The sequence below is a fragment of the Lycorma delicatula genome, chromosome 4 (assembly GCF_047948215.1).
Source record: "Lycorma delicatula isolate Av1 chromosome 4, ASM4794821v1, whole genome shotgun sequence".
NCBI classification, from domain to species: Eukaryota; Metazoa; Arthropoda; class Insecta; order Hemiptera; family Fulgoridae; genus Lycorma; species Lycorma delicatula.
This window is the reverse complement of record NC_134458.1, coordinates 197373225-197401058: the sequence shown is the minus strand read 5'-3', so window position 1 is coordinate 197401058 and position 27834 is coordinate 197373225. Positions and strand designations below refer to the sequence as shown.

Here is a 27834-nt window from a genome sequence, read left to right as displayed (position 1 = left end):
AATATCAAGACAATGCTCATTGTGTTTTTTCACATCAGGGGGATCGTCCACCGTGAGTTTATACCTCCCGGGACATCCGTTACCTCTAAATTTTACGTACAAGTCCTTCTTTTTTCATACTTATAGACTTCGTGACATTACTTTTCGGACAGACCTTGTACATATATATCTACAGGTGAGGTGTATCAGGACGTTCTCCCGGGACTTTCATAACCTATTCTATTCGTGAAAATAATGGAAAAAGTACACATAAACACGGTTCAAAAATTCTTCGTTTGCGAGTTACGTCTAGTGAAAGATTTCGCTCGGATTTTAGGTACACCGGTGAAATGAGGTCGTACTGAAATCTTTAGGACGATAATGAAGGGGCACAAATAGTGATTTCTGATGGTTTTGGCCTGAAAAATCGAATAGGTCGAACCGTATCTGAAAGTTTTTGAGAAAGCTTTGCTGAAAATTAATAAATTGGGAGTAAAAACCCCCGTTTTTTATGTTTGACGTACACTAACTTTGTTAAATTGGTAATAAACAAAAAACAAAATCAACAAGTTTTGAAAAATAAACAATAGTTAATAAATTAAAAATAACAAAAACTTGTTTTGTTAAAGTATAGATTTCAAACAATCCGATGCAAAACTCCGATCCGCTTATCTAGACGTGGTGTACTGACGCATCTGACTGTACTGAACCGCATCGATAATTTCATCAATAATAATCAGTACGAATAGCTGGTTGTAAATCCGTTTCCCGAAGATTGCGAAAGGTCACGCCAATGTTTGGGGATCTAGAATCCTGCGAATCAGAAAACGTATTTCATATTCCACCGTAGCAGCTGCAGCATTATCAATACACAAACCCCAAAATGAATACCATATGAGCGTATTCCTCTGTTGTAATTTAGTACAGCATTACTTCAACGGCAAAACCGATCACGTTCCAACAAAAATTCACAGAAAACCTGCGCTAACGACAGCGCAGTTCACAGTACCCAATCAATATACTTAAATGTACCTTACAGAATTATTTAAACACTAATGCAGTATTGGGCATTGTAGACCAGCTGTTGTTATTTTATATTGCGGACTTTGAAATAATAATTTTTCAAATTTATTGTATTTCTGTCAATAATAAAGAAATTATCTAACTAATTTTTATTTTATAATTGTTGTCTATTTCCAGTTTTTTTTTTTTTTAACAGTAAGTTTTGTTTTTACAAATTTTTCACGTCATCAAAAAAGAATCTGGCGATTGTTTAGATTAAATAAGATTTTCCCGATAAATGTAGTAGTAACCTGCTGTTTTTAAATGAAATTAGAACTTTTTCTAACTTTTATTTGTTTTATTCAATTTATCTTGCACCAGTTACGTCAGAATTAAATTCTTAATTAAATGAAATTTTGGCTCTTAACTCTTTTCATATGTATTAATAGGAGGGGGAGGTGAAAATCAAGCAAAACTTGTCAGTTTTTTTTTTCCAAGCCATTTCTATCATTTCTCTTTTTAAGGTATATTTTAAATCTGTAATTCAAAAAATAATGAATGTTTATCATCTTTAAAAAATAGGCAAGATCACCTTTCAGTTGTACGTAATGCACGCCACCGAATACCTTAAGATACCGATAACAGAAAATACGTTTCCGTTATTTTACGACAAATCTTATTCGAGAGATGTCTCTGTATTACAAGTACATGGTAACATATCTTCTGATAGTGTATTCTAGATTATATAGACAGACATAAGTCGCAAGTAGTAATCACCTAGACGTGCGGCCTGTGAAAACTTTCTTTATTAGCTTCCATAATTTCACTCCACTTTGGAAAATTTTCTTTAAATAACTGAAGTTATTTTAGTACTTTTTTAACTTAACTCGACTTTAAATCCATATAAAAAGAAGAAAAATTCTAAAAAATTATTTAATATGAAATAATAACCGACTTTTTCTTATTATCCCTGTCAAATTTGGGGTTTTAGACCAACTGTTAACCAATTATCCACCGTTTTTCAAATACAGTCGCGCGTTGTAACTTGCCGATTGCAGCCTACCGTGCAAGGGGCAGTATACTGTACATTCTACTAATATCGTCCCACATCATCGCAGGTGCGACAAATATCGCGGTTATAAATACAAATAAAACTAAACCGAGAACATTTATTTTATAAATTACAATTCAAGATACACTGAAGCTGTAATTAATGATACACTGAAGCTTATAATTTAACTATTGAAAGAAAATCAAAATAAATTAATTAAAATGTAATTGTAATAACTTTACAAAAATTATGAAATATAAAAAATACGTGAAAAACAAAAACATAAATTACTGTAACACATTAAATAACGGCTAACAGTGTTATTTAATCGTTACAATTTTTGTAATTATTCTAATAATCTAATTCAGATAGTGTAGATTAAATATTTCATTAACATTTGAATTAAGTTAAATCACACTTACCGATTTGTGTTCTGTAACTTTACGAATAAATCTCTTTAACTCCAGATAGTATCTCGATGGAATCTCATCTTCAGTATCACTCGCTATAAGAAGTTCCGCCGTTTAGGTTGAAGACTAGTTTGTCGACTTCAATATCCGTGGCACATTCTTTAGGCAAGTAGTCGTTTCCAATTTCAATAACTTTTTCGCAACATTTTAACCGCATACTAGCATCAATACAAGAAATTTTTTGTTCGACGAGGGCAATAATATCTGCCACTTTAAAGGTTAAGTTCGATGATCTGCTGCCCGCTCATTTACTACTGTGATACAGGAACTGTATGTATGATCCTCCGCATTTAAAATGCTATAGAGAGAATAAGTTACAACCGAATTTGATGCTTCAATTAACTGAAGTAACTCTCTTTTTCTAGTCATCGGTTTACAGAATAAAATGTTCCGTCTCTTTAGCCAATCCTGCATTTCTGCTTTAAGAGTTTCCATAATGGAATTTTTTCCGATCTGCAACAACGGTACGGCGCGTTATCGAGAACTACTACAGAATTTGGATTCAATTTTCCCGAAAGCTTTTCGGAAACTTATTTTTCAAAGTTCCTGTGGTTCATATTATATTTGGTTTTTGAGCTAGCGGTGTACGTCAGTAAGACGTTAGGAAGGAAGACGCAGGAGGAAAAGACAAACCCGTCTTTTCCTTCTACGTGAATTACGATGACCGTTTCGTTTTTGGAAATCGGCGGATAAAGTCCCTCACTGCTGCCGTCTTCCCGCGATTTAGCGGGCGAGTGCGAACTTAAAACGTAACTTTCATCTAAATATACGATCGGTCTATTTTCTTCCCGAAATTTCTTAACGGCTTTCAAATAAAAAATTCTATTCATAGCAATATCATTTTATCTGTCAACAATTTTCGGTTATTCGTTGTTTTCACCCGCTTAAATCCTAAATCGTGTAACATAGTCCTTAAACTTGTTTCCTTGCCGACCCCATTTTGAAGTTTATTTTTTTAATCTTTTGACAGTACGAACTGTTTTACCTGTCAAGTAAAAAATTTTGATCGATTCTTCTGACAGCTCAGAAATATAATTGTCAATTACTGTAACAGGTTCTCGTGTTTTGTGATTTTTATCCGGTGCACAGAAAGTTGACTCGCCATTTTCACGTATCAGGATACTAAATATTTATTATTTATTGTTATACGTTCGTTTTTTTTTATAAATCCATGGGCTACACATCTACTGTAAGGGTCAGTTCACACGATGCGGTTTCGGTAGTTTTAACGTATCGGTTTTTTCGCCGCAGCAGAGGGTCATGTATTTAGCACGTGTACGTTCACACAACCCGGCTGTTAACAGTATACGGTAAAATCAACGTGTACATGAAATTGACATTCGGATTAGACAACAGAAACCCTATTCAACGATTCGGTGAAAAAACCGAAACGGTTAATAGCAGCGCTTGTATCGTAATGGAGACGTTCAGACGATTCGGTTTTTGTAGTGGACAGATCAGTGAAGGCCACAACAGACCAGTTTGCTTTTGCATTACATCGATACAATATCGATCGCTCCTGTCAACGTGTTGATCGAGCGCAGTTCTGAATAAAATCCATTATGTTATAGCAGATATTAATAATATAAAAACAGAACTTTTGATCGATCCGGTACGAGAAAGACCTCCAATACGGGATAAGTCATTGCAATCCTATAAAGACAAACATATTAAAGAATCAGCGAGGAGGGAAATAATAAATCGTGTTAAATGAAGGATTCCAGGCTCTATAACAACAGCAAGTTACTTAACAAGTAATCAAATGAAACCTGAAACGTTTGCAAGTAGTTAAAACAATTTCCGACTCGTCGTTTCTAAGTCTACAGATTAATGTTCGGAAAGCGCCAAAACTGCACTTTCCTTCAAAATAAGATGTATCCACTATTTTTTTCTTAACTTTTTTTGACGGCGGCAATAGAAAAGAAAAAACGTGTTTATACAGGGTGTCCCATATAAAACGCAACCCAACCTTATATTGGTAGGTATTGAAATAACAAAAAGGCAACTGTAAATGTAAATGTAATTTTTATTATTACCATCCATTACCTTACATTTAGAGTAAATGTTAGAAGTGGCCGCCATCTTCTTGAATACAAGCTTCGATTCTTTTTACAGCGTTTCTTGCAACTTTTTTAAAAGTTTTTGGCTGGATATTTAATACAGCTTGTTCAATATTGACTTTCAATCGTTCAAGTGTTCGTGGTTTGTTGCTGTAGGCTTTTTCTTTGAGGTAACCCCGTAGAAAAAAATCCGCCGCAGTCAAATCTGAACATCTTGGTGGCCACAAGCCTCGACCGATAACACGATTACCAAAGAATTCCTCGACGAAATCAGAAGTTGAACCTGCGTAGTGCGATGTCGCACCGTCATGTTGTAGCCGGCAGTGTCTGTTTTCGCCTTCCAAGAGTGTGATGAACTGAAATAAAATATCCTGATATCGTTCTGCATTAATGGTGTACTAGAAAAAAATAGGACCGATTATTTTCTTCCGCGATATCGCGCACCACACGCCCAACTTCTGCGGCTGTAATTGTTTTTCGTGATAAACTTGGGGATTTTCTGCACTTCAAATTCTACTGCTTTGGCTGCTTACGTAGTCATCCAAAATAAAACCGTGCTTCATCTGTGAAAAATAACGAATCCACAACATTAATTCCCTCGCGCAGAAATCGACGGAACCGTTGACAATATTGTAGCCGTTTTTCTTTGTCGGGCTCAAGAAGCTGATGAACCGGTTGAATGCGATAAGGTCGTAATTGTTATCGTTTGGTCGCCCGATGAACGGTCGATTTAGACAAATTAATTTCAGCAGACAAACGTCTGATCGATTTATTTGGCGAGGCGAGTAATAGGTCTTTGATTTCAGCGACTGTATTTGTAAATCGTAATAATCATAATAATAATTACGAAAAAAACTAATACATTTTAGGTCAAAGATGAGTCGATAAATAAAAATTATATTAAATATTTCCCGGCAGTGCGAGCAATGTACAGTCACTTTCGAGAGAAAACAACTACTCGATGTCTAGCTGTGACAAATTAATAGTGGTCCACAGTAAACTACGTGACGTTATAGTACTATCTTCTCTTAACAATAGTTAATTAGTAAGCTATTTTTACATTTTTTAAATACCGATTCATCACCGTCGTATTAATGCTTACTTCTAATTAAGTTGTACATTTTATAATTCAGCTAATCAAAATAACGATCGTTTAACGTTTAGTTGAATTAACTGTTACTTGGAAAACGGTCGATAACTATCGAACCGCTAATTCAAAAGCCCTAAATTTGGCAAGGCAATATAAAAAAAATAAGTTATTAGTTAGTTAACAGGACATATTAAAAAAAATGTCCTTTTTACACGAGCATAAAGTCGTGTTTTGTTAAAGGTAATAAAAAACGAGTTCTTTCTTTGTAATTTTTCTTTATTTTTACTTTTCTAGTAGAATAGCTCTAGAGCTACGCTGTAAGTAGGAAAGTACGGCAATGTGTCAAAAAATGTATTTAAACAAATTTTTTTATTGATTTTTCGACGTTGCATGACCCAGGGACCCCCCAAAAAACAAAAAGTGAGAGTAATGTTCTTATGTAGGTACATGTGCTAGCGTGATTAAAACTTAATAAAGTTTGACTAGATAACCGATTTTGATGAAATTTTGTACAGAGTCGGGGTAGATAGTATCTTCGAAACCGATTTATCAACATTTTGCAAACATAATTCCACTTTATATAAGTTCAGTACACGCGTACACGTTTATCTTATCATTATTAAAAAAAACATTTGCCCCCAAAATTCTTCCCCTTTCCTCTAAATCGAAAAAACTATACATTTATTTATCGTATATTTTTTAATAGATTTTTTTTAAGTCTTCCTAAGCGTACTAGTAATGCAAATTACGCAAAAAAAAAACTTTGAGGGCAACTCGGGCAGAGGGAAGCCGATTTCAATATCAATTTTTGGAGTTTCTTAAACATTTTTGGTTTACATGAACTTTTACTAATAATATTTTTTTTTGTTTAACCTCCGGGACCACCGTTAGGTCATGCTTCAGGATTAGATGAATGACATGCAGCGTGTGAGAAAATGTTCTGAATAATATTGTTATTAGTAATAATAATATTATTATTACTAATAACATTACAACAAAATTTCATCATTCACCCCCAAAAATCTTTTACTTTCTTCTATTTAACATAGTAGATATATCAAAAAGTTTCTTGGGAGGTAGGGGAGCAGAAAAAAGTAAAAAAATGTTGAGTATAAATCGCATAGATTAACAAAAATATTATTACGTGATAAAATAAAACGACCCTTTTTTCACAAACGATGAAGTAACTTATTAAGCGATAAACTAATCGACAAAGATATAACACGACTATATTAGTCGGATGTATTTTTAATTTTTACGGTGAGGTAGGCCCTCGATTGAATATTTTAAAATGGATTTTATTTATTTTTTCTCATTACATTAAAACAGCAGAATAAATTTATAACGTGTTAATTTTTTTAGATGTTATAAAAATTTTTATTACTGAGAAAAAAGGGATCGGATGCGATAACTGAGAACGGATATAACATTTTCTTTTACAGGATACTATCGCCGAAGTAACCAACATAACCGAACCGCTTTACGTTCAGCAACTATAAAAATATAAATTTATATATATATATAAAAAAAATAACAAGTTATTTATATAGAATGATTTTAATTGAAGATAGGAAGCTAAAAAGTCGTACAAAAGATAAAAGGAATTAAAAACGAGTTTTGGTACGATAATACAATTTTTTTGAAACAAAAAGGATGTACTAATGCCTTTCTTTTTCCACATCTACGCTGGCTTTCTAAAGGTCGTGATGAATATAACGTACCGTAAATAAAAGAGGTATTAATCAGAAATTTCTTCCCCTCGATGTTAATGAATTTCATTAGATGGCAAACCGCTGATGCGAACGTATAATTTAAGGGGTTAATATCACCTACATTTACATAATAAACCTGGCGTAGGATGTTTGCTTTCTTGTAATATTTAGACTGACCCGTCATCTATCGATATTCGGCTACGGAATCCAAAAATTAACGGAGAAAAACGAACGTTCTTTTATCTTGTTCATACAATAATGTATAATGAATTTTATATTATTTATTTATTTTTTTTATAGAAAAAAATCTCAAATTCAGATATTTTTTATCAATATTAAAATATGATGTTTAAAAAAAAATTGTAATAAACTGAATAAATACTTATTCAGTTATACGTAAACAAGTAAAAATTGTGTCTTTAAATTAAAATTATTGTGTACGTTATTATAAAGATTTGAAGAAATATTCCTATATATATATAAAATAAAGTATAAAATAAAACTAATAATATTATTTGAAAAGAATATTCTACCATAACAAAAAAAAAAAAAAAATTCTATCGAGTTATCTATTATTAATGGATACCATAATTCATCTACCAAGTTTACCGACAGTAAAGTTTAAAACATAAAAATATGTAAATACTAAAGAATGCAGAATTTTTTTTACATCAAATTCAAACTCTGTCAAGTAATATTTTATTAATAATAAGTTAAATTATATAGCAGATTTTTTTTTTACCCTATATATTTACAAAGTTTTTATGTACGACGTATCCAGCTGTGTGAGAATATTTTTTTTTTATTGTTATAAAAAAAATTTACGTATTTTAAATAAAAATAAAAATTTATAAAAGTATCTTTGGAAAATATAAATAAACTTACAATTGAAACAAGTTTCTATTATTCTTTTTTATATTTATTCCCATTTGTAAAATGAAAAATGCTATTGTTTTTAAAAAATACAAAACAAACTTATTTATAAAATATTTCGTGAAAAAAAATCTTTACAGAAATACGTCGCTAAAATAATTATAGAACAAGCAAAAATAATAGAAACATAAAAATAAGTACATAACGAAAGAAAAATACAGAAAAATTAAAAAGAAGAAAGGGGAGTGTAAAATGAAATTTACGAATGAAATAACATTTTTTGAAATATAGAAGTTCACATTGTGGTGTTCGACGGTAAAAAATAAACAAATTTTTGGATTTACCAACCCCGTAAACAGAAATTAAATACGTAATGTAATTTAAAAATTCATTTTACTCCGTAAATTCTTCATTTCCCCATTATTACTTTTTAAATTATTGAACAATTTTTTTTGTTAATTTATTTTAATTTTTAAAATTAAGAGAGTAAAAAAAGAAGAAACAGTTTACAGCATGGATGAAGTCCTATGCAAGAACTACCCCGGGAAAATAAACAAGAATAAAACCAAAGTAATGAAATGTAGTAGAAATAACGAAAATGAACCGCTGAATGTAATAATAGAAAGAGAAAAGATTATGGAGGTAGAAGAATTTTGTTATTTGGGAAGTAGAATTACTAAAGATGGACGAAGCAGGAGCGACATAAAATGCTGAATAGCACAGGCCAAATGAGCCTTCAGTCAGAAATATAATTTGTGTACGTCAAAAATTAATTTAAACGTCAGGTAAAGAGTTTTGAAAGTATTTGTTTGGAGAGTAGCTTTATTTGGAAGTGAATCTTGGACGATCGGAGTATCCGAGAAGAAAAGATTAGAAGCTTTTTAAATGCGGTGCTACAGGAGAATGTTAAAATCAGACGGATGGATAAAGCGACAAATGAAGAGGTGTTACGGCAAATCGATGAAGAAAGAAGCATTTGGAAAAATATAGTTAAAAGAAGAGATAGATTTATAGGCTACGTCTTAAAGCATCCGGGAATAGTCGCTTCGATACCGGAGGGACAGGTAGATGGGAAAAATTGCGCAGGCAGGCAACGTTTGGAATATATAAAACAAATTGTTAGGGATGTAGGTGATAGGGAATATACCGAAATGAAAAGAACGGCACTGGGTAGGGAATCTTGGAGAGCTGCAACAAACCAGTCGAATGACTGAAGATAAAAATAATTATTTTTCTTGTTCAGCTCGCCAGAATATACATACTTTTCTTCAGTTCTAAGAATAATTTCAAAAAATAATAAATAAAGGATAGAATATACATCAAGGAAAGAATACGACTGGTATCAAATTATTAAAGTTCTTGGGGTAAGAAATGGGAAAAATTTAACGTTAAAGTTTTTTAATGAACACATAAAATTGATGCGATAAAATTAATAATTATATGGTGCAGTCGTAGACAATTAATAATAATAACAACAATAACAAACATAAAGTAATACAGTAGACTAGCTTAATAATAAACGACAAATTGGTCTTCCGACTGTAACGATGCAGTTATACTGCTGGCAAATAGCCAGTGTCCGTGACATCACTATAACCTCAATTACATACTTATATCATTAAATATACAAGGACTTCGTAAATACAGAATGTTCAGTTTTACATATACTGTATATATAAAACTGAGCAATTATAAAAATGTATATATATATATATACATACGTTTAAACACTGCTAATATATTTTTTTTCCATTATAAAATTAGTTAACTAACAGAATTTGTACGTTTTATTTCTATTTTTCCTTTTACACAGGCATCGACCTAGATAGGCAGAATCTATTAACCAAACTAGCAGTATGAAATCCTTAATCCGATAGATATCCTTTCGAGGTGATACTCCTTCACTTTGAAAAAAGTAATTATATTTCGGCATCTTCTCGCTTATAATGCTGTTCAGCCTGGGTAGAAATACATTTTTGTAATTTAAGCGCTTACGATGGATTTTACTATGTATATATTTTAACGGAGAAAAATAAAATTAATTATAATAATTTTCCTGGAAAATAATTTTTTGACACATTTGTTTAAAACCTACCGACCGAAATAAATTTTTTTTTTTTAATTCTGAACGAGTGCAAAAAAAAAGCTGAAATAATTTTTTCCGACTATCGGAACCACTGAACGAAGAAATTACGAAGATCTACGAGAAAATTCCTTATAAAACTTCAGTAGATTTATCCTTTTGAATCACAATCGATTCGCGCGGTCATCGATTTCATAAATTATCAATTATATTTAAAAAATACGGCGTTGTATTTTAAAGCCATTAACAGATTTTTTTATATAATTTACGTTTGAAAACATCTTTTCAAACATATCATAAATTTGAAAAGTATGTAGTATTCGTAAATTTTTATTTTTAATAAATTCTTTTTTTTATAGAAAACTATCCTATATACCCGGCGTCGGTCGGGTTATAATTTCGTCATAGGCCCATCCGTTTTTGTACAAAAACTGTCACCGACTTTCCACAACAAACATAAATCTCCATTGCGTTCCTTCTTAAATTTAACTTTTCAAATTTTACTTGTTTACAGTTTGATCGGCAAATTTATTACATTTTTTTTACTCTAGTCGAAACATTTTAGGTACATTCTAGAAACTTTTAGGAGGTTCTACAAATTTCCAAAACGTAATAGTGTTCGAAAATATTCTATAATATTTTTAAGGTTCTTACTCCCCGCTCCACCGGCAGCGGTTGCGGTTTACCGCAACGGAGGTAAAACACCTACAGTATTTTTGCACAGTCGGTAAGTTTTAATCGTCCCGAGTTCGGTTGAAATCGGTCCTGCTGTTTAGGAGAAGATACGGAACAAACGTACATACGATGAAATAAATTTATATTAAGATTTTTCTCATGAAACTGTTTTTGATTCGTACTCAAAAGGTGCGAACTGACGAGATAAACGGAAATATAATCAAAACAAGAGTTACAAGGGTTATTTTTTTTTCAAGGTCCGATCGGTCACGAAATTAAAACCACAGTGAAAATAAAAAAAAATTATTTGTAACAAGTTACATAGTTACGCTATTTCTCTACATAGTCGCCACTTCGATTTAGACATTTGTCGTAGCGCAGTACCAACTTTCCAATACCCTCGTCATAGAACGGAGCCGCCTGTATTTTTAGCCATGTTTCTACGCCGGTCTGCAGCTCGATATCTGTGCCAAAATGTTGACCTCCTAGCGAGCGTTTCGTGTGAGCAAAGAGGCGAAAATCGGATGGAGCCAAGTCCGGGCTGTATGGAGGGTGATCAAACACTTGCCAACGAAAACGCTGCAGGAGCTTCTTTATTACAGCTGCAGTATGCGGCCGAGCATTGTCATGGAGAAAGACAATGCCTGATGACAACATTCCTCTCCGCTTATTCTGAATTGCTCTCCGTAGACGTTGAAGAGTCACGCAGTATGAGGCTGCAGTGATGGTCGTGCCACGTTCCATGAATTTCACCAAGAGAACTCCATTCCGGTCCCAGAACACAGTAGCCATACGCTTTCTGTTGGAGAAGGTTCGCTTCAACTTCTTTGGTTTACTGGGAGAATGAGAATGCATCCGCTGTTTGGATTGTTCTTTTGTGTCTTCAGTTTCGAAATGGACCCACGTCTCGTCCCCTGTGACAATTTTGCTCAAAAATCTTCTCCTTCATTGTGGTAGCGCACTTCACACGTGGCGGGAGATGCTATTGTTGTAAACATGTTTACGTGCTAGCTGCGTGTTCAGAACTAAACGAAGTGACGCGGCGTGATTGAGGGTCATACTAGTGTCGCTGCGCAACACATATGCGCAAAGGTTCATCCGATTTTTGCGCGGGTTTTTATTTCGCGACGATCGGACCTTGAAAAAAATAACCCTCGTTTAAAAAGAAATGCAGAGTTATCAAAAACGGAAACCTAGATTAATTATAACCACATTGAGGATTTTGAGATGCGGATACGAGAAGGATGCGGAGAAGAAGAGGGACGCATAAAGCGAGGAATGAGGAAATAATGAACAAGATTAAAGAAGAAAGAGTATTTATGCGGGAAGCACGCAAAAGAAGATGAAACCGGTTACGACATGCGGTTAGGGGAAGAGGAATCTCGACGATCGCAACAGAAGAACGAGTAAAAGGAGAAAGGAAACAAGAAGGTTGAAGTTAATCGATGCGATGAAGATTGAAAACTACAAGAGGAAGAAGGAAAGGAGACTTGGGACCGGGACGATGGAGACAGCGGTGGCGTAAGGGACCTGCCGCCAGCCAGAACACCAGATGATGATAATATACCTTATTGACTCGTTTAATGGCTATTAGCCGATAAACTGTTCAGACTTCTGCGCCGATTAGGATACAGTAGGGCATAAAAAAATGGCATCGACTTAAAAATAACAATCGATATAGGTCGTGTAATTATCGTTTGATTGTTAAGATCAGTTTTGCAAGCATGTTATGTGCTGTCGGTAGAACAAAAAGAATTTAAAATTCTTTTGGATCGAAGGTTTTATTCTTTTGATTTTGTGCCGATCATCTGGACGTTTCTGAAGTAACTTATTAGAACTATATAGCACTTATACGATTACAAAGTTAACAATACATATTATTTCTGACGATAAATATTTAAGAGTATTCCGGAGCCTTTTATAAAAGTATATTACACCTGATTACTTTCGCTCGTAGCGGATTTATAAGAACAAGTATATTATATTCGTAGGTTTATAAAATGCGCCGTTCGTCTTCGTTGAAGAAAAATTTTTAAAACAATGTATCTATATTTCACGTTATATATATATATATATATATATATATATATATATATATATATATATATATATATATATATATATATATACATGTAAACGTAAAAAATAAACTGATTTGATATGCAAAACTAGAGGTGTACCAATATATTTTTATTCTTATTGAAAAATTTAACGTCATATTCTTTCTGTATGTTCGGTTTGAATATGGATATCAATATTTATGACCGATAGAATACGGGATTGTTAACAGCGTTCAAAGGAGTTAATTTTTTATCGATAAAAATTTGTTGTATTCTGATCCTAAGATGTTTTAACATCTTATGATCGGAGGCGGTGAAACTTAAATGGAATCGGCGATACGCTCAGATGAATGTGTATTGTCATCGGTCTACTTTTTTTATCGACTTCCCTTCGGGAAAAATGGAATCGTTTGGCGTTCTATTTACGCACATCAGTCGACTGTTATAACGAGGCATAAGTTAAAAACGTTTTCAATCAAATCGCACTTTTTTTGAAAGTAGTGCCTGCTGATATCTCATTTTTGTATTTATTCATACGTTATCCTCTGGTAATATAAATTTAATTTACACAAATTACCGTAACTACTTGCGTACAAAGCACACCTTTTTTCTTAAAATACTAAAACGAAATTTACGAAGGCGCGTGATACGTGAGGATATCCCAGGGAGGTTCCGATATCAGTTTTTACCATTACACTACATATTGCGGTATAATATACCTCCTAATAAACACGTACAGTAGTAATGTAAAAATATCGTAGCGTATATTCTAATTATTTTTATTTCACATCAGTAACTTAACAGTCGCATCCGTTATGTGGACTGTATCGTAATCGCCTGTTTATAAATATAACTTTGCGGTATCGTTTTTATTCAGCTCCGCATTTCTGGATACCATTATATTTATTAATCATCGTCCCGTATTTTTGTACAGAATACAAGTCGTCGGCTAAAATCATAACACTAATCGTTTTGTTTTAATCCAGCGAAGGTAAATGCGTGTCGAGTTTATACTCATATTAACTTTTTCCAGTTTGTACTTAAAGCGAGCTAGTAAAAATGAGTTCTGTAAATCGGCGAAAAACTAAAGTTATTCATTTAACTGAGGAAATCGGTAATAGGCGCAGCAGACCGTAAATATGATATTCCGAAATCGCGGATAAGAGCAGTTATTTTCTTACATTCAAGACGTACGCAAGGATTTTCCTTTTTAACAGACGCGACGCGTTAAAAGCCATGCAAAACGCGAAGGAACTTAAAATATCGAGTTTTAAAGCGAGTCGAGGACGGTTAAAACGTTTTATAAATAGGCACATGACTTATCGATAAGACAACTTTCATCTATTCGTCGACGTTTGCCGGATGCCTTTTATGAAAAATTATTGGCCTTCCGGAAACACGATTCAGTTACTACACGAAAATAGCTTTTTAACGGGACAAATAGAAATTCCGACCGAACACCGGTGTACTCGAAGTTCTGGCAGATTCAACAATTAATGTTATCAGTGATAAAATTATTCGCGTGCGTACGTTTGGTTATAAAAAACAGCGAAGTACACTCAAGTCGACAATACTTGCGAACGGCAAAAAACTTCCGCCGTCTCTTCTGTTCTCCCCGCGAAGGTTTTTTAACCCGTTTATACAAGAAATCATAAATATATCTAACCGAATTTAACCTACGCTCGCTAATCTTGACTAAATAAGAGTAACGTTTTGATTATTTAACTAATAAATTCAGTAATTATTGCAATTATTTATTTTTGTACTGATCAAAACGTTACTGTAGTCAAGGATAGCGAGCGAAGCGAGCGTAGGTTAAGTTGGCTGATTATATTTATAATTTATATCTATAATGATAAGCAATAATGTTTATATTTTTAATATATAAAAAAAGTTAATACGGAGCATGTTAAAAATGACCGGTCTAAAATAGCATGTTAATGCGTTTTTTCTAATGTACTCGTATTAACGAGCAATGTTGTACTAAGTAACCGGACATGTTTAATCACGAGGGATTATAATACGTAATGTAAAAAAAAAAACAATCGCGGGGGAAAAACAGAAAAACTTCCACCATTTATTGTTTTAGAAAAACCTTTCCGAAGGGTGAAAAATTACCTGCTAGTAGACCTAACGCGCTAGTTTTTTTGAGCGGATAAAATGCGTGCGGGAAAGATGATCTGGGGCCGTTTTAAAATCGAAAAGTACGTTAGTGATCGACAGTTTCCGTGGATATGTAACAGACGATGTGAAAAAAGACTTCGAGAAAGTAAAACAGCGCAAGTTTTTATTTGGAATGATGTCATTATTCCAACCACCCGATGTTTGTATTAATCGGCCTATCAAAGCCCTTTTGAAACATTTTTTCAGGGCGGATGACGAATGCAGTCCGTGAAATCACTTCTACACGAGACCGATAAAACCGAGTCTGACATTAATATGCGAGTGGATCTTGGCCGCAAGGGATCTCACTTCAAAGATTTGGTTACGAAGAGCTTCAAGAAACGCTGTATTTAAAATATGCATAGCATAGATGGAAATGAAGACTGCTTTACGGACGACAGTCTTTGTCGTCCCGTAGATTAAAAAGCAGGTAAGAATACTTCATCAGATTTCCATATTAGTGTTTTAACTTGCTTTCTTTTAAAATGATCGTACTATTTTTCTGCAATCGGATCTTGGTTTTTATTTTTCTGTTTCAGACGTCCCTTCTAGCTTAGTATATTTCCGTAATTTTTACAGTGTTTATCAATGTACCGTAATTTTTGAATAAAATGTAGTATTTAATGACAACTTATATTTAAAGTACAGATCTTAGTATTTAATTTTTACGGTACAAAAACAAAAAGAATCAATTGCAAAATTTACAAGTTAACTTTTTTCCCAAAAACTACACCATTATTTTTCGAGTGCGGGTCTTACACGAGGGCGCGTCGTAAGTGAGTAAATACGGTAATCGTTGATTTGGAGAAATATACATTTTTAAAAGTATTAACAAAGGATTAATTATTACTGCGAAACTGTTAAAGTCTGATAATAATCAATCCAGAAACAAATCTAAAAATAAATAAAATAAAAATAATCCGAAGACAAAGAAACGAGAAAGATGAAACAAGAAAGAGAGGTAGAAAGAAAATTCTGTAAGAAACGGAAACATTTTAATACGTTTCTAACCGACCTTAGTGCGAAAATTAAAACTAGATCATAAATATTTATATAAACGTTAAAGCATACAGAATATAATATGTACATACACGATTTGGCGTGTTTTAAGCTTAATAACTTTTGACTGGATAAACAGATTTTGGTAAAATTTTCTACACAGATTCTTGTATACGGGGCGATTTATTGTTAAAAGGTTTGGGTCAATATATTCAGAGGATGGGGTCGACAGTATTTGGGGTCAATTTTCTCAAAATTTTGCAAACATCTCCTTTATATTAAACTCAGAACATCTTTGCACGCTTATCTCACAATTTTTTTTTTAATTTGCTCCAAAATTCCCCCTTCCCAAAAAATCGAAAAAGTATCTTTCTATTTATCGCTTACTTTTTAACCGATTTTTTTTTGTCTTCCTAGGCGCATTAATAGTGGCGTGACCCCCCCACCAAAAAAAAAAAAAATTGGGACAATATTGGTAAAGGCGGAGCCGATCAAAGTTTAAAAAAATGTATTTTTTTTTTAACTTAATTTGTTTAATAGTACTGAAAATTTAAATAATAAACTTTTAGTACTGTTACAACAAAATTTTATCATAAATTACCCCCACCTCCAAAAAATATATTTTAGTTAACATTTTACAGGTTGAACATTTTTTAGTGGATTTTTTTTTAGTTTCTTCCACTTAACTTAGTAGACGTAAAAAAAAATCAGAAACGTTTCTTGGAAGGTGATTTTGGAGACGGGGGAGCAGAATAAAATATACCGGTATAAAAAATGTACACATTTTTGCAATGTTTTAAACTTTTTTAGGTTTATTTTTACGATAATTTTACAATAAAACTTCACCATAAATTACCTCCACCAAAAAGGAAAAATATGTAAATTTCTTCACGCGTAATTATTTTTCCACTGTACAATAATAAGTAACCGATGCCAACAAAGCATTACAACTTTGTCGTCAGATATTTTTATTTACTTGAAAGGGATTACAATTTATCAAAACATTATATCTGAGACAAATTAATATCGTATGAAGGAGATTCCATATAATTTTTTCTTTAATTCTAAAAAATGAATTCGGATATTTCTAAAAAAACTTTATTTTGGATAACAGATTAAGAACTGAAACGCGTAAGGTATCCAGAACGTCTTACCTAAGTTAATTCCTAAAAAAAAAATAATAATAATAAATAATAGAATACTGATCACATGAAAGATGCCATACTATAAAATTATAAACAGTAGGTGTGGGAGAACAAAAAAAAAACAAATAAAAAGATAAAATAAAATATAAAAAAAAGACAAAAGAAAATGGGATGTCAATCTAACTCACTCGTCTTCTTTTGGAATTCTTCATCATCGGAATCCGTGAAGAACCATGTCTGCAAACAGAAAGAAAACGTTAAATTAGTCAGTGTTGTGGGTGACAATAGATACAAAGTATGCACTTAGACACGCTACCTATTCCATATTATAAACTGTCCTTTACTGACTGCTGTTTACGTAAGCTAACGGCAAGCGCAATGAATAGCGTATATATATATATATATATATTACATGGTGTACACTACATTGATATTGCTAGTCCAGACAAATAGACGATATAATCCCCTGGATGTATAAAAGTAGCTGCAATTCGTAGAAAGTTGTGCAGTTGTACAGTATATGAGCTCTCCGTGTATACGGCTAATTAATCGCTAAGCCACGGTACACAACAATAACAATTATACAAGCTAACAATAACCAGGTATCCTTTAACTATTATACCGATAAAAAATAGTGAAAACCTTCTCAAAATAAAACAGGGCTAAACAGAAACATAACGTTTTAACAGAAACGTTTTAGAAACATAATATTTTGGATAAATAATTGTTAAAAACCGATAATAAAAGACAAACACGATTAAAAACCTCCACGTTCTCGATATTTTCTAAATTATGTTAACAAATTTATCGAAAGAGCAAAATAACTTAAATCATATAAGATGAGGAAGACGAAATCGTACGAGTCGATGGCAATATTTGCCGATCTCCGTGGGGAACGGTAGCGTCTCGGCTTTTCGTACGGAGGTCCCGGGTTCGAATCCCGATCAGGCATGGCATTTTTCATACGCAAAAAAAAATCCGTTTCCATATTCCCACGTACAAACTTCAAAGCTTCTGCGTATTTCATCGACCAAAAAATAAAAATAAAATTCTACCTCGGTATCGATAAAGGGATTTAAACTAATAACTAAAGGCCCATCGGGTCGGTCTAACGGCGAACTCGTCATCGCAAATCAGGTGATTTCGAAGTCGAAGAGTTCTAAGGTTCAAATCCTATTAAAGGCAGTTATTTTGATTCGTATCTGAATACTAAATCACGGATACCGACGTTCTTTGGCGCTCGGGTTTCAATTAACAACACGTCTCAAGAACGGTCGACCTGAGACCTTACAAGACTACACCGTATACATTCATACATATCCTCTGAAGTAATACGTTACGGTAGTTCCGGAAGTTAAACAGAAAAAGAAGAGACTACTAAAACAAATTATTTTTCTTAAAAATAAAATGTACGATCCTAAAACACGGAAGATAATACAAAATACAATATTTCAAGACTAACAAAATTTCACTGACTTTACTGTCAGTGAAAACCTCAAACCGAGGTTATGTTGTCTGCTGTCGATCTTACACTGAGCGTAACTGAAGAATGGCACGACGAATCTTCATTAAATTTTTACACGCACAACTTCAGATGCACTCACTACTACAGTATTTATAAATTTCAAGAAAAAAGATCGAGTAGTTTTTGGAGATTTTCGAGCCGCATCTTATTCATAGGCAGCGAGTGGTATTTTCGTATTCCACATACCTCAAAACGAAAGAAAATTTAATTTCACCCCTCCAACCCCCCCCCCCCCCCCCGAGCGACAGAAAGTATACCGAACCTTTCTTCGTCGGTGAAATAAGAATATTTATAAAAAAAAGAAAACAAAGAAATTTATTTGGTGCCGACTCGAGATGTAAAACCCCGATCATTTAACAAATGCGTACCCGGTTTTATAAATAGAATCGTAAACAATAAATTCAAACAGAAATTGATTTTAATTAAAAATCTACCCGTTTATAATCTAGTTTAAATATAAACTACAATAAGTAGCTATACAAAAAAAAAAAATTAAGGATTAATGAAATATTAAATATTTCAAAGTAATTTAAAACAGACAATTTTTTAGAAAACTAGCGGATGAAAGAATCTAAATTTCAAAAAAAAATAAATAAATAAAAACACAGTGGATAGACCGAAAAAAGGAAAGAATAAAAGAATTTTGGAAAAGAAAGAAATCAGGACTGTACAAACCTTAGCAGATCGATCACAAAAAAATTTTAATTTAAATTCACAAAAAAAAAATCAAAAGAAAAGGTGTTATGGAACTTTCCGCCATTTTAATAATTAAAATTAAACTTTCATTCCAAATATATTAATTTGTTTTTTCCTTAAAATTTTTAAATATTACTTTAAAAAAGTAGACTTTAAATAATAATACTTTTTAAATTTCTGTGATACACATTGAAAATTATCTCAACTCTGATACCGTTTCTATTAGTAATAAATAAAAATTAAAAATTGTTTGAAGTCTGCAGAGAAAAACATTAAAAAAAAATTATTTTCTTTAATAACACACTTCCGATATTAAATGATTTTAACAAGCTACTAAAAAATAAATACGATTTAAATACTCATAAAGTTATCGTACTTCCAAGATATAACAGCCCGCAATATTATCGCATTTATTTTTACAAAAATAGAAATCGATTTCCTTTATCTACAAGTTACCGCACACGATTTATTTGCAGGTTAAACGGTTTCTGTAATAAAATAGAAATTTTAATAAAATAGCAATAATTAAAAATTATTATTAATTTAAGAAAATAAAATGTTTTAAAGAAAAAAATCACTTAAAAAGATTTTTAATTTTATTTATTAAGATAATAATAGTAATAAGAAATATTAAGGGTCCTAGAAAAGTTCGTAAAAACACAACCGGGTGGTCCATATCGGAAAAAAACAAACAATCGGGTTAAATATTCTCTTATTAGAACTGTTAAAAATGATTTCCTTTTTAAATAACAACTAAAAAGCCCTTTTTTAATATTAATTTTGAACCCAAATAATTAAAAAAAAACTTTACCACCCGGCTAATCTCTGCGGCGATGCGGTAGCATCTCTGCCTTACATTCAAATGGTTGTGGGTTCAAATCCTGGTCAAGCGTAACATTTACAAGCGTGAAAGTACAAAATTAATCTTTTACAACTATCTAGCGGTTATTGGGCGATTAGCTTGTAGATGAGGAGATAAATTAAATAATACAATAGAATTAAATTTGAATGTAGTTTAATAAATTACAAAATTACGCATTATAATTTCATTTTGTTAAAAAAATATCGATTGCTAAAAATCGATGTACGGATACGATAACAAAAAGGTAGATGTTATTTTTATTTAAAGTTATTAATCCAGAATAAAATTTAAAGATTAATTTGTAAATAAAATATCAATTAAACGAATAATTAAGTAATTATGTAATACGATAAATTTCTTGGTTATTTTCAATACTTTTTTCGTTTGAGGCTAATAAAGCACATACGTCCGGGATTGAATGCTTGTGTTCAGTCGCTACTAAACGAAGGAACATCTGGCGAAGTGTATCAAATTACAGGGGCATGCAGGGTTAAGGAAATGATTATGTAGAGACCGTCTCTCCGGATAAAAAGTAGCGTAAAAGATGGATGACCTTTTTTTCTTCAATTTTCATTTTATATTGAAAACTTTTCATTTTATATTATAAAATATTAAATTCTTTCTAATATACTTAGTTATTATTTTAACTTCATCCGTAAATACAAGTTATAAAATGAATATTTTAATTGATATTTTTATTTTTTATATTTATATTTTTCATTTTATGAAAAACTATGTCAAAAGTAAAGACTGTTTCGTTGTAAAAAAATATATTCTGAAAACTTTAAAAATATTTTTTATTTCTCTTAAACTACGTACCTTACTTATTCTACTTCTGTACATAATCGCCACATGAATTAAGACATACATCGTAGCGATACATTCAATATACTCTCGTCGTATTCTTCTGCCCCCAATCCATTTAGCCACTGATTAACAGAATTTTCAAGTTCATCGTCACCCACCGATCGCTTATCACTCAAAAACTCTTTCGATTCCCCAAACAATTAGTAATCAGAAAGAACTAAGTCCGAACTATATGGTGGGTGATCGTAAATTTCCTATCCAAATGTTCTAAGTAAATCACGTGTCGGACCCGCAACATGTGGACGTGCATCATCGTGCAGCAGGAAGACTCCGTCGGTCAGCCGCCCACGTCGCCGATTTTGAATAGCGCGCCGTAACTTACGTACAGTTATGCAGTAGGCTTCTGCATTTATAGTCGTTCCACGTGGAATAAAATCAATCAGAAGTATGCCAAACCGATCCCAAAAGACTATGGCCATCAGTTTACGTCCAAATGGCTGTGACTACCACAGTTTGTTGGTCTGGTTGGTGATTGAGGATGATGCCATTCACTTGACTGCCGGTTTCTCTCTGGTGTGTAATAAGAAATCCATGTTTCATCACCGGTAACGACTGAATTAAGGAACTCATCGCACTTTTTTCTGTGTAGCGCATCAAAAATTTCAAAGCAGATCCCATTCGGATTTTTTGTGACGTTCCGTTAAGACGTGCGGCACCCAACATGCACAAACCTTTCTGAATCCTATTGTTCATGAACATTTGGTCATTTTTTCTGAATTTTCGCATTGTTCATGACCATCTAGTTATAAACAATGCGACCGGTAACAGCTCTTGAAACATCAGGAAAAAGAAGGTCCAGGTCGGAAATCGTTGAGCGACGATCTTTTCTGATTTCATCATCAACACGTTTCAATAAGTCTTCCGTGATTATAGAGTGCCTCCCCGAACGTTCTTCTTCGTGTACATTAATTTTATTTCTAAACTTTTCACAACATTTTCGGACGTTTCCTTCGTTCATTACATTACAACAGTACACAGGAACCAACACTACTTATGAATTCCAGCCGGCTTAACGTTTTGATGGTTTAAAAAACGTATGACTCCACGTATTTCACAGTCGGCGGCAAAATCGATTTTCCTATTCGTTTTATAACGTAATAATTCGCACGTAATCACAGATACTACAACGCGACAACTTACAGACGACATGCAGTGTATACATTACTAGCGTGGCCATGAACGACACAGGTTCGCCAACCTTAAGGAGAGAAATTTCCCAGCGGTCTTTACCTCGTATTTTTATAGCATATATTTTACACGTACAATACAAATCTTAAATTAATAGTTAGTTTCTGTATCAATATACAAAAGAAAACGCTCACAAATCGATTAAAATAGAACATTTTAAAATTTCTAAACGATTATAGTTATCAGAAACAAGGATTCGACTAATGTGAAAAATATATATAGAAATAACCCTTAACAATAATTAAAAGTAATATATTAATAAAAAATAAACCGCTTTTAACATGAAATAACTTAGAATATATATATTTTTTTGTACTAGTTTTAGAGAATTTCCTCTTCTCAGTTTTATTCCCAACAACTTAAAGTTTAACGTAGCCGATTAATTATATGCAATATAGGGCCTCTATATGGGGGCCCTTCGTGCCCCGATTTTCCACAACACCACCGATCCAAATCGTGCTCTCTTTCCTTGACACTTTTCCCCTTGGTTCAGGAATGTAGGTCACGCCCTCAGAAATTTACGATAAGGATTTTGAAACCGATACGGTCTAGGTCCACGATGCGATCGAAGACGTGGACTGGTCGAAAAAACACTTTTTTATCCGTTGACTGGACAGTATGTAATAACTGAAACCCAATCGAGTAAATCCAGATTTTCTAATCCATAAAAAAATAATGAATACCGGCAGTAAAAAACATTTTATTGTTTTTTTATTTATTTTTTGGACAATATGGACCACTTTACAACTTAGATTACGCATTATTTTAATGTTTCTTTCCTTTTCCAATATTTCTTCAACTGTGCCGTTTCTATTTTGTTTTTAAGTCGGAAGGTTTTTCGGTGTCTGGTATATTTTGGAATTATTTTTTATTTTCCTGGAATCGTTTTATAATGTGGGTCATAAAAGTTTTCTCTTTCTCTTAAGCACATATTTCGATTTAAATATTCCGACGCGTAAAGACTTCTGGGATTAATTACAAAGTTATATCGCACATTTGTGTTTATGGAAAGGCATTTTTCTTTTTTTGTGGATCGCTTTAATTATTTCGTACGATTTTTTCAATTTCCACATTTTTTTATGGAACGCCGTTTGGAATATTGTTGGATTTTTTCATTTGAATACTTAAATTTGTCGACTCTTTGGATTTTTTCAAAGTTTGAGTTTAACGAATTCGATGTACTTTTTTATATTTATTTAGAATTTAGTTTTTCTATGAACATTTTTTATCCTGTTTTTTTTTATATGAGAAGGTTAAATTTAATTTCTTCTGATACGATGTTTTGTGTTAGAAGTGACCTGCGAAAAGCTAAACAGTAAATTTTGATTCCTTTTCTTACGTTCCTAGAATTATGGGAAGGATTTATAATTTTTCTAACTGATCATTTCAAATTCTTTTTTTCTAAAACCAGGTTGAGAAGAAACTCCGTCTCCTTGCTTGGCTTCAGTTTTGATCAGAACTGGTTCGAATATTTCGCCGGTGAATTAATTTTGGATACGTCAAAGTTTCTTGAATTAATTTTCCGGTTTCATTATCGATTCCCAACTCTTCTAGGATATTAAATAAAGATTTTCTGTCTATTAAATCACAGGATTTTTTAAGATTCCCAAACGTTACTATATAATACTTGCTTTTCTTAAATCTTATTTTATAAATAACTTTCTTTACGTATTTTATACAGCGTATGAGCTTATTCACAAAGAATTTTTATTATTCTAAATAAAACAAACAATTCTTTTACTATTATTATTACTACTATTACTATTATGTAAGAATTTAAAGCGTCAGTAGTTACAGTCCTGATTTATCACGTTGAGATGTACACCTGCCTTTCATTTTAGCACGCGAAACACGCTTCAGTAATCGGCGGACAGTCAATCTTCTACGAATTTTTTGAATACTACTTTTGTATACGTTTGTACGTCTTGGTAACTACTTCGCAGAGATCTTTCTCTAGTTTATTCTTTACCACGTCTTTTTTTGTAAGAACCCGACACGCACATCGTTCGCCGAACAGAACTCACAGCGTACACTTAATTACGTATGCAAAGCATTATACAGACTTCGTTCATACGAATATATAGCAACAATAACGATTCGTCCGGCTGATACAGACGTTTTACGTTTTTATTCAGGTTAGACGTGACATCTTAAGATATCCAAACGTGACACCACCACGACCTCACCTTCTTTACCTCGGTTTTGACCATTGCCATTTTATTTTAATAGTAATGTAACAACAATTCAGTCTAGTTCGTTTGTCGCCTTTTCAAATAATCGTTACATACAATATTTTTGTCTATTAAGTCGGCAGTTATGCTAGTCACGCCAAACCATCTCTAATACGCTGACTATGAGAATTACTATTACTGTATAACAATAATAATAATAATGATGATTCAATGTTGAAAAAGGGAAGGGAGGACGACATTTTGCTAGATACTAATTACAGTGGAGCGGAAATGATAATTAAAAATTAATTCATCCATTATTTAAGTTCTAGAGATCTTTTTTTGAATAATAAATAGATGTCAAATTATCTAATACTTCTTTAAGAGTTTAAAATACATTATGTCGAGTTTACTAATGAGTTTAACAGTTCAAAATAATCGCATTTATTTTTATTTTTTTTGGATCTTACATTAAGTATTTTGAATAAAAAAAATATTATCGACTAATAAATTACAGGACTTTGTATGTAAGGCCGGATATGTTCACCGAATTATTAAATCGGTAGTAATATTCTTGATCTTATGACTCATGTAGGTTTCCATAATCTTTTTTTAAACCGCAACAACCTTGAATTAGTAATTTATCTATGACGATGATTTTCGTAGGTCTATTTTTCATTCCGTGATCGTAATTATACCTAATATAGAAAAAAAACGGCACGTTAATCTTTGAAGATCAAGAAAATGTTAAAATAAATTTATATCCGATCATTTCAAAAACTGAATAATAGTCAGTCCAGCAAATTAATTAAATTATCCGAAGCGAATGACATATATGAGCATTAAACCATTAACAGGGGTGATAAAAATAAATAATGAAAGGTTGAGATAAACGTCAAACACATTTGAATGTAAAAAATATGAGTGCGTGATATTGCTAAAGATTTTACTTCGGAACTACAGGAAATGCAGAAAATGTTTATTCCGACATCCTGAAACAAAACAAACGACTGAAAAGATCATCACGTACGATGAAACTTGGATATTTAAATAAGATTCAAAGAGTAAGCGTACACTGTCAGATACAAGAATCGTTGATGATAACCATAATTAATTCAGAGCAATGTTTTCACGGGCAACTCAAAGTTAAACAAACACCATCGAGGTACTAGCATAACTTCGTGAAAGAACGGGAAGAAACAAAAGATTTTTTTATGATTAAGTCACCATATAAGATCGAAGCTTGTGGGAATATAAAATGGAGATTTTGTAGAGTACGAATAATGTCATGCCTGACCAAGATTCGAACCCGGGCCTTTTTTGTTCTAACAGTTTTTTGGGGCGAGAAAAGATTCATAATTTTGGAACATTAATTAGAATCACCAGTTTTAACTCCCTGTGATTTCACGATATGTCAAAAATTAATATTTTTCCTAAGAGAACCCGATATGTATTTGATAAAACAAAAACGACCTAGTTTTTCAACAGAAGAATTTTCAACCAAAACCGCTTCGAAAATGGAAAATATACATGCAGCAGTATCTGAGCCAAAGTATCGAGTAAACCGATGAAAATAAAACGTTTTTAGTCTAATGTACGAGTATATTATAGACCGAGTCCCGGGAAGCTTTAAAGCCAAGAGAGAATTCATGCTTATAAACGCAACTGGACGATGTTGATTTTACGAGAATATTATAAAATTAACAAGGCTTATTAAAAAAATAATAATAAATTAAATATTAATATTTTTTTGGTAATAATAATGCACGGTTTTGCTAATGGAACGACACTGTTGAGTAATAAACGCTTCTGAAATAGAAAATAGCAACAACTCTCGACTGAAAGCTTCTCACCAATGCTTCCTTGACTTTTAATAGCAGCTTTCAAAAATACTAGAAACAATTGTTGCCATGCGAACTGTTAAATTATAAGGCATTAATCGGTAAATAATACTCCTAGATGGAAAATAAACCAGGCGTTACTCTGAAATATTTGATAAAGGTACATCTCCAGAACCGTCTGGACTTTTTATATAGGGCTGACGAACGGAGAAATAGAAAAATCTATTTATGAGTTTATAAATAAATATAAAAAGTAAATTTACAAATACGTTAAAAGAAATGAAATTAATTTATACAAAAATATAGTAAACTAGTACCCTCCCCACGACACGGCTTTGCCCGCGCTATATGCGTATAGAACTTCAGATATTGGAATTTTTTAGTAATTATAAGTGAGCTGTTACTCTCAGAGTTATCGTTATTCACAACTTAGCGGATAAAATAACATTTTTAAATAAAGGATTGTGTTCTCAATATCTTATTTTTTAATAAACGCAGGAGGGTATTGAAGTTATCAAAAACTATTTTGCTCCCGGTACAGCAAAGACAAGAAATTTCAACAGCCCATTTTTTGGCATCGCAACGGTTACATATTTTAATCGTGTTACCGATTTGAATATCTTTCAAATTCAGATAATCAATTTCAGAGTGATAATCAAAAGCTGATTTGAGACCTAACATATTTCTAGAAGGCTGAACTCGATTCTGAGCCGAACTTACATTTGACTCTTCAAGTTTTTGAGAACGCTCCGGTATAGATTCACGTCGTCTACGTTGATAAATTTTATTGACCCTAAAAGTCGTTCCTATTTGTGACATCATCGATCTAGTCGTTATGAAAATAATAATACCAAATCGAAACTCGAATCTATACCGATGATTATGTGTACGGCTTACCCTGATGAAACTTCTTAGTTCAGGATATAAAAATTTACAGAGTACTACTTTGCTCGCGAGAGGGTTGCCGGCAGATTGAACAATGACATTAAATTTAGTAAAAGATCACATTCGGTAATAACTTTCTGAAGAAATCGATATCAAAATACCGTATTCCTCAAGCCGTCAAAACTTTGTTAAATATGTTAATAGTCGTCATTCCCTTTAATTTTATTATCAAATTAATTTGTTTTTACTTACGTAACAAAAATAATAGAAATTTATATTTAATGGACGATGACAATAAATCTAGTAAATCGCATAATAACTGTCTAAAATCGATATTCACACAGACAACGATCGATATAGACCACGACATTAGATTTAGCAAAAGAAGTGCTAGGTTATTTATTTATATACTTTTTTTTATTTATGGTATACGTAGT

General features: G+C 32.5%; 1 protein-coding gene across 1 annotated transcript in view; it reads right to left on the bottom strand.

The window, feature by feature from the left end:
* The window catches only part of fng (Fringe glycosyltransferase), a 334450-nt gene that overhangs the window by 243643 nt on the left and 62973 nt on the right, over positions 1-27834 (bottom strand). Inside the window, exon 3 of the mRNA XM_075364957.1 lies at positions 17551-17599. Coding sequence (XP_075221072.1) covers positions 17551-17599 — 49 coding nt within the window. The remainder of the gene's footprint in view (positions 1-17550; positions 17600-27834) is intronic.